Source organism: Porites lutea, chromosome 4 (assembly GCF_958299795.1).
Source record: "Porites lutea chromosome 4, jaPorLute2.1, whole genome shotgun sequence".
NCBI lineage: Eukaryota > Metazoa > Cnidaria > Anthozoa > Scleractinia > Poritidae > Porites > Porites lutea.
Genome location: NC_133204.1, coordinates 42,284,584 through 42,300,728, shown reverse-complemented (window position 1 = coordinate 42,300,728; position 16,145 = coordinate 42,284,584). Strand labels below are relative to the sequence as shown.

Here is a 16,145-nt window from a genome sequence, read left to right as displayed (position 1 = left end):
TCTTGGTGATTGTCAACTGTGTTCTGTAATAGACCTTTCCTTTTTGAGGGTAAAAAAAATTGACGATGCTTATGTCTTGTTTTGTTTCTTTAGCATTTTGTTCAAATAATAGGTGACATACTTGATACGAACACCCCTTTGATACGGACATTTTCTATTGCCCCCTCAGGGGTTTGACCGTATTACATAACATTGCAGCAATGACCACTGATCTGTCAGTGATGTAACAGGGGTATTGAGCTGAGTACGTTTGTGGTCGTCGCTTATCTCTCACAGAAGTGCAGGTTTGATTCTCGGACCCTTCGTTTATGATTCTTGGCCCTTCTCTCTGGGTTTTAGCCAAGTTTTCCGATTCCTCTCCCTCCATAAAACTAGCTGTAATTCCAGTTCGCTCAGGATTCGAGGGCCACAGGTTGTCAGTCAGCAACGACTGTTGAGTGCCACCGTTGTAAAATAGAGATGATTTAGGGGAAGCTCGTGATCACTCTTGTATCCAGGTGGTCACGTTACCGAAATTCCTGAGTTCAAACCGCTTAAAATATTTGCAAGAGCTTAAAACATTCTTCGAGAACTTATCTTTAATTTTCCAAAATTTTACTCATGGAAACCAGTCCATATCCACATGTTTTAAGTGTAACGGCTCCAAATGCGCTATTCTTAACTTCACCTCTCTACTTCAATTCAATTCAATTCAATTCAATTCTTTATTGTACACTATATAAGACATTTATACAAGTTAGATACAAGTACAAGGAAACAGAATGGATGCTAAGTAATCATTAGGCTAAAAAGAGATAATGTACATATGTGGGCAGTGTCCAAAGGACCAAGAGCTGTTTAGTTGGACACCGTCACGTTCAGAAAAATGGCAGCAAAAAAAAAAAGAGAAAAAAATAACTCAAATTACATCAGTGATGAAAAAGCATGCAAAGTAAGGGTAAGATCAAGTTTGTTTGATGAAAAGATAGTATTTCCATTCTTTCTTAAATTTATAATATGGTAGACATTTGAGACCAAGTGGCACAGTTTCTTAGATTTTTGAACCAGGAAATTTAAAAGACGTTTTACATAAATTGGTGGATACTCTTGGTCTAAAAAAAATTCAGTTTACTAGCAAACTTGTATTAATTTGTATTATAATTGTCCATACTAGATGCTGGAGTCAGGACATCAAGGAAGATATCTGTAATGCTATCAGTTTCATTCCTTATCATTTGTATAAGGCAGCATGTTTTTATTTTATATATATATACATATTGTCTCAATTTAAGAACCTAGAACTGCTAAGAGCTGATAGGGACCAGGACTCCCTCTAGTATGCGTAAAGAGGTTGCTTCGGAGACCTTTCGTCTGCTTAATACCAAGACGTCTAAAACATCAGGAACAATAGCAGTTTCAATAGACTGGTTATAAATACATGTTTAGGGTACTGATAATGACTGAGCCGCTATTTTCATCAACTTATTTTGGAATATCTAAGGATGACTTATGATCATTCAAACATTCAAATAGTTAACATACTTGGGTTTCAGTAACGTAAATTGGACATAACAAAGCTAGCTGCCGAAGTCGATCTTATGAATTGTGTTGGACCTTCTTCACAATTTTCAATTTTTAAAGCCAGGTTAGGACCCATATTGACAAAATGCTTGTTTAATTGATCAGCAATCTCAGCCTTATTAGTATAAAGTCGATTGTTGGGTATAATTTTCGATATTGGAGTTTGTCCCTTTGAGTTCCTCTTAACTAACATACCAAATAACTTCCAGGATCCCTTGAGGTTGTTTTTGTATAGGTCAAAGTGTTGTGAAAAGTCTTTTTGCTCATGTTCTTAAGTCATTCAAAGCCTGTAACTCGCATTTCTGACACGAATTGCTCTAATTTTCTTGTCTTTATTATGGTTGTTGTTGGCAAGAACTCGGCTATCTCCAGCGGTAACCTTCATTACAAAGACAAATTCTGACAGATACTTCACGTACATTAGACTTGAATGTAGTTCATTCGCATTTTATAAAAGGGATTTAAAACGAAACGAATCTATATTATAGCTAAAGTGGATTATTAAAGATGGGTTTTGTCAGTTTCTATACAACAGAGGACCTTCAGACCAAGTCGGGGAATCCCCTGACTTGCCAGTAGTTGAAAAACTGTTTTTAAACATTGAAACATTAAAATATGTGATTAAGGGTGTTGTCTTTTCACCTCAACTTCCAGTTATCTGGTAATCATGTACATCTTTTCCCTTTTCAAGCAAATCACTGCTAGCCTGTCTGAAAGCTGCCCTGTACCGTTTGAAGGCCTTTCCACCACCACTACAAGTCTTTCAATTTCCAACACTCGTCGTGAGCATTGAAGGCACAATGAGATAAAACTTATAGGTGGTTTTCATGCAATCTCGGGAGACACAAATAACAATGGTGAAATGAACAAATGCTGGTGGACAAACAAAGCGAGCTAATGAGCGATCTTTTGTTTACCGTTCACCAGCATGGCGGCGATGACGTAACGTGAAAACCACCTATAGTCAGAGAAGAACTTACTCATGCAGTCAAGAGATAGAACCACCTTGTCCAGCATTATACACAGTATCTGGGGATAGTATGGCTAGCTGCGATTCAGTTGAAAAGGAAGGACTAGAATTCTATCTTAATGCTCCTGGTATAGCATGATAATCAGTACCAATATAAAGTTCACTTGTCACTAACAGAGTTTCATCAATATTACAGTAAAAACTCGCGACTGAGAACCTACATTTTCCCAAGATAGCCTTAATCGGTTCTTATATAAATGGGACTGAGCGCAAATTTAGGCTATTCACATTCTTAAATAGGTTCTCATTTTTTGAAGGAAAAAAATGCATTTTAGCTAAGAGCCTTAAGTGGTATTCAGCTTTTTCCCTATGTAAAATAGACTGCATTCAGTACATTGCAGTTGGAGTGATAAGGCACCTATGTCTCCTACGAGGATCCTGAATGTTGACATATTTGCCTAATTGTTCAGAATTTTTTGTACAGATTATAAAAAATAAGAACCTGTTCAGTTTCAAATTTTAGGCTAAATATTTTCTTGTATAGAGGGGGCTTTACTGGCAAATTTTAGCATAACACTGAGGTTCTAAAAAACCAGGTTCTTAGTCGCGGGTTTTTAGTTTATTATAGTTGTACAGCGTACAGTGCAATATACACAGCACTACTTGCTTGGTCACCAGCTTTCATTTAAATTGCTAGACGATTTCATTTACGCTAAAGTTTTAATGAGTTTGTACAGCATGAAAAACAGTACCACAATATAGTGGTGATCAATGGCTTCTGAATGGTCGCACGAAAGGGCTCAATAGGATCAAAAGTTAGAACGTGGCTTAACAAAAACACTGACAAGGTGAAGAGTTCTATAACTGAAAGGTCATACGTTAAATACTTTATTTCTGGGTAGAACACCGTATCCTCAACAAATGTTTTTTTGCATGTGGAGAAGCGTATTCGCGGGGACAAATAAATTTCTCGTGATGGCTTTGGGATAATTTGTTACCGAGATGTGGTGAAATAAGGGAACGACCAATACCGGCCCTGATTTTTGTATAGATAAAACCCACACTTTTATTGTCATAAAACCGAACATATTCTTCATTATTTGATGTTAAAGGATAATCTTACAGCATGAAAGCAATTTTACTGTATTTGTGGCTCTTTAAGTCACCGTTCTATCACCAATAAAACCGACATAATGACTTGGTGATTGCGACAAATGCTGCTATAACTGCTTCTTTTGAGGATATTTGTCACAGAGAAATGACTTTGAGTCTAATATAAGGCGTATCGCATACGACACTTGAGAAATACAGTATAAATAGAACGAACGGACACAAATCACTCATTTTTCATCTTGTTACAATGTTACTTTTTAAAAGTCAGAGAAGAAAAGATTCGAAACAAAGTCGAAGAAACAATTTGTCTGCGGTGTGCCATCGAATCATTTCATTCCTCTTAAAGTTGCTGGAAAAAGATCGCTTCAAATTGCATGTCAGCCAAGTTGTGGGTTTTGTTATTTTGAAAGAACATAACGCGCCTTTCAGAAGCAAGCGCTGAAACTTCTCAAAAATCAGTTTCTTTAAGGATGTTTGGTGTGTGGCTGCCGCTTTTAGCACGGACTACGTCCACGGTACCCAAACCAAGACTGAAATGCGTCCGGTGAGTAAGACAATCAAATCTATTCAATTTGTATTAACCCTTTCAAATTGGAATGTTGAATTGCCAGGATTGATTCGGCTTCGATCGAAAGAAGAAATAGGACGGAGTTTTGAGATATATACAGGCAACTACCTCGGAAGAATTTATTGAACCTCGCGTAGGTTCACGGGGCTCAAGCCGAGGCTTTCTTTGTCAGTAGTTAGCATCACTGTTTAACAGGTTTTGAAAGACAAAATCGTTTCTGTGGAATAAAATCCTTCCGTCAATGAGCCACTGTTCTGCTCTTTGTTTTTGCTATTATTTTACTTAAGTACCGCTATGTAGTTTTATTTCATGTCAGTGTGTTATTTAAGCTACCTTAAATTCTGATCAATTTCTTAGAAAATTTAGAAGCGTTGCCCTTGAGTAAAAGTAGCAACTTCAAGATGCTGGATCAAGTAGTGCTTTTTCAGCTTTTGTTTTGTTCAAAGTATTGTTTTATGTACTAAAAGCTATTCGCGTTAACGTACGTACGGCTGACGTGCATCGAGGTGCTTTGCTAGTTTTTGCTTTTGTGATTTTGATCAGTCCTCAAATCGCGATTACGTACATTTTACCTCGTAATTATTCAGTTGTCTTAAATGACAACAGATTTGAGACAAGAGTACCTAAGAACTGTTCGTTACAGTGGTCGTTTTAAGTTTAAAGAAGGGAAACTACCACAAAATCTGTAAATCTATTTGTAGAGATGCAGATCTTGCCAGTAGCACAATCCAAGACAACTCAATCAGTTCTGTTTAAAAACAAATGTAGTCCTGCATTTTGCCCTCGCCCGCTTTCAGTTTTATAAAATAAAAGAAAACTACTAAAAAGGGTTGAATTTTAAGTTACTAAAGAGCATAATAAAATGGCGCCTTCATTTTCAAGCAATCTGTCAGGTTGCCCTTAGTAATTCCGGTTATATTGTTTCTCCACTGCTCATCTTTTGAATTTGCTGATTGCGGATACAGCAGAAACCTCACGTAAAGTGGTTAATGAATAGCTCGAACAATTTTCAAATTAACGTATTGTAGTCAGTGCGTAGAATGATTTTCAAGCTCTTTGCTTATGATGCTGTGTTCCTTGTACCATTTATAAGAGATAAATAAGAAAGAAATCCCAAAATCAATGCATAACAGAACCAATTCTTTTATCTACATTTATTGTTTTATTGTCTTTTAAATACCATAGTTGCTAGTTAAATGTACTGTAAGTGAAATTCAAACTACTATTTTTTCTTCACTTGCATACTCTTGAAGCCACAAAAACTCACCTTGACGGAAAGCAAAAGAAGACCGTATTTTTCAACCATAAGTGAGTGGATTAAAATTCTTATGTTAACAAGCAAGCAATTATGTCAGCTCTTTTTTCATTTTCAAACGAGTTAACACGAAACTGAAGAAAGACTTCTATAAAGGCCAGATGTGAAGCTTTAGCTTTCGCATTTTTTTCTCGCATAATACATATTCAGCTGAAAAATGCCTTTTTTTTTCCCTTTTCTAAGTTCTGGAAGCAACCTTCAAGCTTATCCACGACAGAATTCTACTTCGGAGGGTGACTTCAGAGTCCCAAGTGTTCAAAATTTACGTGGAGTTCTCTTGGTAGTATGGGTGAATGTTATTTCAGCGTCCCTTCGATAAATTACTTCAAATTCATTTGAAAAGGCGCCTTGATTGAAACAGAAGGAAGACGTTTTCCCCCAAGAAACTTCTTTCTAACTGTGCATTTGGTTCCGTTCTCTTAAGGGCTATTTAATTATGTAAGAAAAGCAACATAATATTTCTGAGGGCAGGTGGCAACAGTCTGATACTACTATGTTCAACGTAAAACTACCACGAGCGACGAATATACGAAGTGATAGAAACACGTTATATTTTATGGTGAAAATAATACTAAGAAGTCATTAATGACACTGCAAGAAAACACTGCTGAAGATCTTCAGTAACTCTTTCATTCTAAAGATTACCGAAAGTGAAAATTCCAGGATAATCCCAACATTTTGGAACTGTACCTAAAGATCTTTTATTTCCTTGATAATTCAAAATGCCAGAGCAACATCTACACCATAAAAAGCTTCTTTAAGCCAAACTCAGATAATTTCTTGAACTGAACCTTCTACAGAATTGTATTTTGCTAGATTTTAAATGCGAGAATAATCCCTGAGTTATGATTTTTATTTATGTGAAAATCATTTAACATGACTTCCTTTTAACACAGTTTTTTCAATATATACAAGTTGACTCGCTTTAAGTTTAAAGGTAAAACCCTAACGTATATAGTCATCGAGCTACAACATTTCTTGTTGTATTAAGTGGTTCCATGTTTTAAGGCTGTAGATGAAATTCTACAGAAGTACGACCATTCTATTAAACTGCCGAGCAGAGCTTGCCTTTCGTACTGTTTTTTTATGCTGAACAAGGCGGTGCTTACTTTTGTGTCTATGGATCGTCTAACTTAGTTCTGAATTGCAACCACTGAATTAATTTTTCTTAGCAGTGCTTGTACTGTTTATGTTTACTGCACAAAGTGTTTCTAAAATTACTGCACCAACGTGTGATTGTTTAATGAAAGACAGTCTTGGGCTGCGATTCCACATTATGTTGATGAATTGTTTTTAATCTTGTTCACTTTCGGCGTCACCAAGGGGTCTACGTTCGCTAATACAAACGGACTGGTCTGAAAATTAAAACGATCTGAGCATTTTCTCAATTGTTAATGGGCATAAGTTCTTGTTCGTAGCACCATATAAGATTATATACATCATCGATCCTTCTGACATAGTGCTAACGAGATTAAACATATACTTTCTAGACCAAGACTGATATCCTACATAGAATTTCAAAACCTTAATGCACTTTTATTTACTGTCAATACGTTCGACATTTAGAGTTTGGGTAAAACGGTTTGTTGCTTCTACAAACATTGTTTTTCAATTCTCTCTATATGGTGGTTGAATTTTTTTTCTTCACAAAGTTGAATTCTTCCCATTATTGTATAAGTTTTACCATAAATTTATTGGCAGGAATAATCGCAAGATTTGGTCGAGTGTCCTGGGTTGTTTAATTTGAATCAAATTTTTCGGCCACTATCTTGATACGATCAGCCATATGATTTTATACAAACTTAGTTTAACTCATGACTTAGGTAGCGCCAAGCGCGTACCTATAATTAGGACTTGGCACCGAAGATAAGAAGAAGGAGCGCAATTAATAAAATAGATCACCCTGAGGCTATACATGCGCCGATTACAGTTTAGTATACCTGAAGGGTGTGAAATTGAATGTATATGTCGTAAAACAGCAATTGCTTTACACAAACAATACTTGTAAAGACAACCGATGGAGGATTTGATTTCTGTTAATTAAACCGATCTCCCCTTACCGCCAGCTGCACTGAGAAAATAAATATAAAAGTCCACAATAAATTAAAATATGAAAAGGAAAAGAAGATAAGAAGTACTTAAACAGTCGGTGCAAAGCTTAATGTTATTGTTGGTATTGAATTTTACGGCAATAAAACCTTCATTAATCTTAGGATGTTCAGGAACCTCTCATTAGTATTTAGGGTAACTGCAGTTTTATGGAGCTATAACTCAGTCAGTAAATGAATCATAAATCATTTCATTTTCCGTCGGAGCTAGTGTCGATTCTAAATTTTTAATTTATGGCTGTGGCTGCAAAAAGCACAATCGTTTGATTAAAGAGCGTTAAATAAAATCTGTCCAACGACTATACGATATGTAGCGTAGGGTTTAAGATAGTTTTTATCGGTTTGCTGGGCCAACTTTGTGATTACAGTTAAGACTAAAAAATATATAGTAGTTTTTTAAAAATGTTTTCTGAATCAAATTCTATGCTCAGTCTGAGTGGAAATGATTCCGTAAAATTCTCGGGGAATGAAAGCTATCACATGTTGTCGCTTAATAAAATTTAGACAAAAGAACCGGAATATTTGTATTTTGCCTTACAAATACAGAACTGCAGGCGACCAATTTTATCTTCAAATTTGCACTGAAGAGGTGTTATTTTGCAGTTTTATTATTGATAAAAGTCAAAACAGGTTGTAAAAGGTTATTGTTTTACTTTGACCTGTGCTAAAGCGATCTTTTTGTAGAAATAAACTGATGCCTCAGGCAAAGATTTTTTTGTGCTAATAAAGAAACAAGGTTTTCTCCAAATTTCGTCTATCGTCTCTGATATTTTCACTGTTACGGAATCCTTCTTAAAAGTCTGACTATCAATTATTGCAGAGGTTCTTTGGTGGAAGTTTGTTCGTGGAGGTTATTGCCGATCGTTCTCATAAAATTGTTTTGACATTGTAAACGGTAAGACAATAAAATACTACTACAGATCCAGCCATTGTGTTTTTATAGCACTAAAAGTGTTAGTAAAATTGTCACCTAAATTGAGGGTTCACTTACTTAATTCAGAGGCACTTTATTTTACATTCAACTGATTTCACTTCTTTCATTTTACGAAGCACTTAAGTAGGGCACTAGTTAAGCATTTCTACAAAATGCATCGCTTTCAATTGGGGACAATTATTTTATAAACTTTTAAACGTAGTCGTCGGTCCCTTTATAGGCTTTAGAAGAGAGAAGAATTAAGAAATCACAGCTTAAAAGCTATGTTGTGGGCATTAAAAACATCTGTTTGTTACAAACCTGTAAAAAGTGATGTCTTTTTATTGGCTAGTCTGTTTCGTTCTGTATAATTGATGTAAATCCCCATATTCGATTGTTAAAACGTACTATGTAATTATATTAAGCTATTTTAACGTGTTCAACAGTAATCGTACTGTTTAAATTTATCTTTTTACAGTGAAAACATGTGAAAATTGCTACGGTGAGAAAAGTTATGGTTTACTAAATGATAAAGCAAACCTAATCTTGCCGCCGAGACACTCTGGCTTATAGCAGTGTCTATATGAACTTAAAAAAAGCATACCTTGAACGAGGAACGAGAGAAAATAGTTGTTTCTAATTAGTTTATATTCGTCAAAGTTTAACAAGAAGAGAAAAGAAATATATTTTGGTTAAACGTATACCAGAGGCGCCCCTACTACAAAATCGTTTTACCCACATCTTTACAGTAGCCAGGTGTTGAGCTGTTTTGCCTGATGTGATAGTATCACAGATAAGAACAGTATAACTAAAAATAGTGAGATACAACCTACTGTAAAAAAGGAAAACTTGCGGGGAATAAAAAAAACACCCCGCATATTCTGATAACTAGATTTGTCAGAACTGGCAGGCCAAACCAGCTCATTTAAAAGGAGAGTTCCACTATTAATTAGAACTTTCCAGCTAGATCATTTTATTTTAAATAATATGCGTAGCAGTGTTGGGCCATTTTAGCGAAGACTCTCGGAAGAAAAAGGAGTACTTCATTGTCAATGCGACCGGTCTTGCCGACTACTCATTCTGGCTTTTGATATAAGCGAACTGAGACATCGTGATTGATTTTGTTTTGTCGTTAAACGACCTAATACCGGCAGGGCGAGACTAATGAGAGTTTTCACCGCTCCTGAGACACAAACGTATTCATATACCAACAGATTTTTGAAACAATCTTTAGAGACCCATAAGGAACACAGTCCCCTATAAAGTACAACGTAAAATGTCATGGAGACATAACTTAACTGAAAACTAAGGATACACAGCTCTTGTGGAAGGGTTCATGAACTGCTACGGAAAGGCGTTTCCCAAGAACAGTTTTCTTAAATACTTGTTTTTCATGCTGCTTTTTATAAACTAACGTGAACAGTAGACTTCCCTTTCGATCTCTTACTTTTCAAGCTGAAAGCAACGATGTATCGGACATTCCTTACTTAGTTACTTAGCTCCTTACTTAGCTTTCTGTACTAGGCATTTTAATAAGCGATTTTTAAAGTTACCAAGCATTACTTAAACCCCCCAAGGGTGGTAAAAATAATCGGCTCAAGCTTAGCTGTAAAATTAACATTGTCTATATTTTGGGGAGCTCACATTATTGATTTAGAAATAGTATTATTATTTGTAGACATGTTATATAGAGAGCATTCATGTGTAGCAGCGCCCTAGCTTTTTGTGACTTTCAAGAGCCATTTACTTGGCTATTTTTGTAGAATCAACGTCTGAGATTTTTATATTTAGGCATTTGCATTGTTAGTCTACATTTTTTTGGAATGGAAACGGTCTAACTGCATGGTAATTTTTGACAGCAACAAATTTATATGTATTTCTAAATTTGTTTTTCTAGTCTTGAAGAATACTATTTTTAAGCTCGTGGAAAAAGAAAAAAGAATAAAAGAAAAAACTTAGAGTCTCCTTAATTTGAATGGTCACACCAATGGGATTATGTTCAGACTCAACAAGTAATTTAAATGGTCACCATAAGATTTCTTCCACAGTCTGAAATAGTTACAACTAAATTTCACGTTTACATAATACAGACTCAACGGTTGATGGCAATTCTACAAGCAACTTTGCCCTGGATGTTAATGACTTTCTCAGAAATAACTACGCTTCGTCATTGCTTTGTATACTTAGTTGCAGACTGAAGTGTATAGCTTGTTTTATAGTGTGGGTGCATTTTAACCGAACGCGACCAAGCATAGCTTCATTTTAACTTTTTATGACTCGATATCATGTCAAGTCACGATTGCGGCAGGCCGTTAGCACCATAGTAAACCTCATCTTAGTAGCCTTTTTGACACTTGAGATGGTAACAAACAGAAAAAACAAATCATTTTGCTTTTAAAAAATTGCAATCTACAAGAAAGAGCCAAAGATCTCAACATCATGCTGGCAAGAGATTTTGTGTAAAAAGTGATTTTTCTGGCCTGTAACATTAGAAACTTGTCTTGTCTCCAGTGATTTCTTGTCGTTCTCGACCTCCTTCATGCAACACAATGCTTCATTACATAAAATTTTTCCTTGCAGGTATATGCATAACAAAAGCAAAGTAAACGTCACCCCCACAGAGCAATTTAAGAGCTATTTGGGCCCGCGCTAGCTGAAATTTGGTTAGTTTGCATTGTATAAACAAATACGGCCTCTGGTGCTTGAAAGCAGTGTAATCCACATAATTCGTCGTACGTTTTTCTTGAAGGCTTCCTTGAACACTTTCTTTTTGGAAACCTGGTTGAGATATTTTAAGGTCAAACGCATAGGGTTAATTTGCTTAACAAATACGTGATATTTGCTAAGTGTATTGTTTGCTTGATTGGAGGGAGGAGATGTTGAATGGCTAGCGGGAACAGAACATCTTACTATATTGAATCATGTTCCCTTACTGTTCGCCCTTTGATCTGCCACGCAACATTTCCGGCGAATGCTAAGGATCAAAGGCACTTTAACACCAAAGCAAAGGGCGCCTCTCTTTCTTTTCGTCAAATAGCTACATTTCTTTGTTTCAAAAATTCTTACAAGAAAAAACAGCACTACCAAGCTACGTTTGTGCAATTCAAAACCGAGAGTCGGTCGGCGCGCCAAAATGCCTAGTCGATGCCGTATTGAAATCAGGCGCTGGTAAGGAAAAGTAGGCTTACAGGTGTTATGGTAATATAAGTTAAAACATTTCAGCATTTGTTTTAACTCGAACATTCTGTGATTTTATTAATCCGTATCGCCTTCCTTTTCATCAAACTTGCTTGTCAAGCGATAAATTATTCAAAATACTTCTGAAACACCCCTATATGTAGTTCGCAATCAGGAAAATGACCATTTTTAGACACCTGCTAGGCAGGTATATTACTGAGAGAACCTCCGACAAATTACTTAGTGTTCAAGTAATTTTCAATCTGTGCATCAACTCTAGTATTGCGTTTGGAGCAATGGCAAACTGACACTTCTTTTTCTCAAGAGCAAATAACGCCTACTGCGAAGAATGTGAATATTAAAACAAAATTTAAAGAGATTTACAGTTTTATTATGCGGACAGTGTTATAAATTAAGGACATGACACATTAATTCTGTCAAAACCCTTTCAACTGTTTATATCCCGGAAGCCTTGTTTGAATGAAATAAAGAATACTTGGAAAATAGAGTTGGTATCCTGATTTTTCTTAGATGTTCCGGGCAATAACCAGAGTATTTTCTTCCAGTTTGTGGAAGCAATTAAGAGTTTATGTTGATGTAGAACTAGGATGGGGCGTTTGCGAGACTGGTAAATTACGAAATAGGTGCATTTGCTGCAAAATCACCAAAAATGGTCTTGGCTTTTCTTTTTCTGTTAAGGTCACATTTCGATCTTGTTTTCACTTTGCATTCAGCAAAGGATTTTCATTAGTCTAATATAAGCTTCATTGTTTTGCGCTTTTATTCTTTGGTGGAATGGGAGGCCCTTTGTTAACACCTTCAAACAAACCAGAACAAAATTGTATGTTGAATCCGACAAGTGAACGTTGATTAACGCGCGGGACAAATTTTACACGATTTTACGAGTTTGCTTTTATCAAACAAACCTGTCTCAAACCACAGCTGGTAGCGTTTCAATTTCTTATCTCTAACAATTTCATCCGCGATTGCTGAATTCACCAATACTCTGGTTAAAACCTCTCTACAAATTAAAACCCAAATTCGGACACAAGTTATTTCCACTTTGCATTCAGTTGAGCTAGGTTATCTTAAGAAGAAAACGTACCGCACTCGTTCTTTCATGATCAGTCGACGTAACTCCGTGGAAATTGTACCCTTCGCTGATAACAAAGCGTGTTTGTTTTCCGGAAAACCCGTAAGCGAGGGATATAAAAACGCTCCGGACTTTATCAATGTTTGCGCTAGACAGATGTTAAGTTCAGGAAGTACTCGTTGTCGAACAAAGCACACGATGCCGTCAAACAACCAAAATCTCAGCAAGATTCTATTAATGAGAGACTGTTTATTCCAACTTTGTAAGACTACAGCAAAATTCCGCGCTTTCAAATGAAGCTAGTCAACTCAACAGGGCGAAAGGATAAACGACTGTTGAAGAGAATAAATGTTAAATTCATTCTGTTTTTTTTTTCTGTTTTGTTTTGTTTTTTTCTTTTTAACTAATAAGGACTCCGAAGACGGACTTGGTTCAACCGGGAATTTTTTTACCACTGGTTGTTCTATTCCAATACCAAATGCGACAAAATAAAAATTAAATATTTCCTTTTTTGTTGATCGTGTTCATTGACTCCAACAAAGGACTTGAAAAATAAGATTGTTTGAATTTTACCGAGTTCTGAGTAAAAAAAAAGTCTGAACTAGTTTTCTGTTTTTATTTCTCGCGAATTGCTCTCTATATTTCATTCCTAGATCTGGCACTCAAATTTCCTCAGAACGCCCATCGGCATACAAGGTACAGTATTGAGGCTTTTACGTTAATTAAGGCCTTTTCAATACTTAATAATGCGTTTACAAGACGTTTCTACCCAGGTGACATGCGTCACGCTTGTCTGGCGTTCTACATAATTTATAATACAAAAAACAAATTTATAAATACCCTCCGCGCACTCGACCCAGAGGCTTATCTTTTCAACAAGGCAACGATGACAACCGGAGCGATGCAGTCGCAGAATTATCCGTTCTTTGGTAGCAACTTGCAAGGGAAAGAGACCACCGCGCATAACCAACCGTTGGATTTTCCATACTCTCCTTGCCGTATGCAGTCTCCAAATTATTACAATCAAGCGCCGTTGCCAAATTTTATGTCACCCATGCCGCAGGGAAACCTCGGTCAAGTCAATGGATATACCGCGGAGCCGTCCCCATACACCGCAAACCCACCGATTACAGGTCAGAACTCAAATTCGTTACATATGGATCATCAAAGCTACTATTCGCCCCAAGAAGCCAGTCAAAACTGTTCTTTCCATCAGTACGCTTGGTTGAAAAGCACTTCTTCGCCGGAAAATTGGTGGCACAGCTCAAATGCTACAGGTAAGTACTGAACAATAACTTCCTCTTTCGCGCTAAGCTCGTTCACTCGCTCGCTCGCTCATCAGCTTGACTCGCCGCACAGTTGTACAAGTCATCTTCGCGGCCAACTCTTACCTTCCCTCCTAACTATGTGAAATGTTTATCGCATAACAAACAACTTATGTGGTTTACAAGCACTAATTCGGCATTAAGTTTGACTAATTGTTAAAAATTTGTCCTCGGACGACAATTTGTGACCGCACGGACGATATTTACAGGTTCCCAGCACCGTGATATTTAACTGCTGACGATACTTGACGCGCCATAAAACTGCACTTAATAAGCGATCGCCATTAGTCAGCATTTAACTGTGATTTAACATGAAGATTGCGCCCATTTTAGAGAGCAATCCTCCGCTTAGTGGTTTTTACACTCGCGTGTTTGTAATGATGTACTTTGCGGTTGTTTTACAGGAACTGCGTGGAACAGGGGACCAACGGAGGGAAAGCGCAAGAGGACAGCCTACACCCGCAAACAACTACTCGAGCTAGAAAAAGAATTCCATTTTAATCATTTTCTTACCAAGGAGAGAAGAGCCGAGATGGCTTCTCAGTTAAATCTCACAGAGAGGCAAGTGAAAATTTGGTTTCAAAACAGAAGAATGAAATGGAAGAAATGTAATTCTCAAGCGATCAACAAGAACACGAAACCATCAACAGGTTCACAGAATTCACCCGTCGATCCGGTACAAGATCTGCACATTCCCAACCCGGTATCACAACCATTGAGTACAACGCCTATAAAATCACAAACGTCCCTGGACATTTCTACAGTACCCAGTTGTTTAGGTTATCGAAGCCATCAAAGCTGAAAAATAAAAAACTTCAATGTGATGCAAGCGCGCTCAGTAACCCGTTACACAATTTTCGAGTAAAATTTTATTCCGGAGTCAATCGCTAAAGAGCTAACGCAAAAGAAAAAGAATGAAACTTTTTCATCATAAAAGAGAGATTTTATTAAGAAATGCGATTTTATTTAGTTGATTTTAAGATGAGTTTACTTAAAAAATGAATGATTGTACAGTTTACAAGGTTTGCTGGCTAGATTCTCTGGAGACTCAGCAGCGGGTCGTTGCTCTCTTGACTGAGACTAGGTAATGTCACGAAACAACCGCTATCTCGTCCGCGTTCTTTTGTACATAGACACCAGAATTATATGAAAAAATATATAAGATGTAAATAGAATTTCCCTTGAACTGTATTTACATCTCGTCTTACAATTTTTTTTTGACGTTTTCTAACATGGCTCTCGTTTAAGGAACTTCATTGAATTATACTATCTATTTATGCAAGAGTGAGTCTTACGGACAACTACCCTCGAAAAGGGCATGCTGTTATTTACGGATAAGTTTCAGATGGCTTTTAAACGATCAACACATTTATTTAATATTTGAACGGTACAATTTGCTAGCCAGTTTGGCCTTTCGAAACAGTCCTTTTATTTGTGTATGTTATGTAAAAATTGAATAAAAATTTTCTGTGTCAATATTTGTCAAGCAATTAGATTCAAGACAACATGACTTCATTGTGCTCGCACTTATATCAGGGAAATCTTAGTCCAAAGTTCCAGGGTGAGACGTTATAAAACGCGTTCCCCTGATTCTGAAAATTTGCTGTTTGGGATGACAGGGAAGCTTACAGATGTACAATAGAACTCCACCTCCTATCACCAGCGTTTCACAAATTCTGTCGCTTAAATAGGCGAATTACAAGTAGTGCATGCGGTTTAATAGTTGCATATTCACCTCGGGGAATTTTAAAATTGGATATTGTAGGTGGCGTGGAAGGGTCTGTGATCTCTCTCCAAGTCGGTTTTAATCAGTGTCGTTGGACTCGACACGAAACAAAAGTGCAAATTTGAACTACTTAGGCCCCTTTGAAAAGGCCCTAAAAGAGAGGCGTTAAATTAGAGAAAACGTGAAAGGTTCTGACAATAGGTGAGAAAATAACAGATAATAACACAATGGCCAGGGCAACGCTTCAAACCAATGCTAAAAGCCCTAAAAGTCCAAC

The 16,145-nt window shown here is 36.7% G+C and overlaps 1 protein-coding gene across 1 annotated transcript; it reads left to right on the top strand.

The window, feature by feature from the left end:
• The first annotated feature begins 3,969 nt into the window (after window positions 1-3,969).
• LOC140933667 (uncharacterized) lies at window positions 3,970-15,618 on the top strand. The gene is made up of 3 exons (XM_073383270.1): window positions 3,970-4,187; window positions 13,471-14,094; window positions 14,547-15,618. Exons 2-3 carry the CDS (start codon window positions 13,596-13,598, stop codon window positions 14,942-14,944), a joined length of 897 nt encoding a protein of 298 aa, XP_073239371.1. The 5' UTR covers window positions 3,970-4,187; window positions 13,471-13,595; the 3' UTR covers window positions 14,945-15,618.
• The last annotated feature ends 527 nt before the right edge of the window (window positions 15,619-16,145 follow it).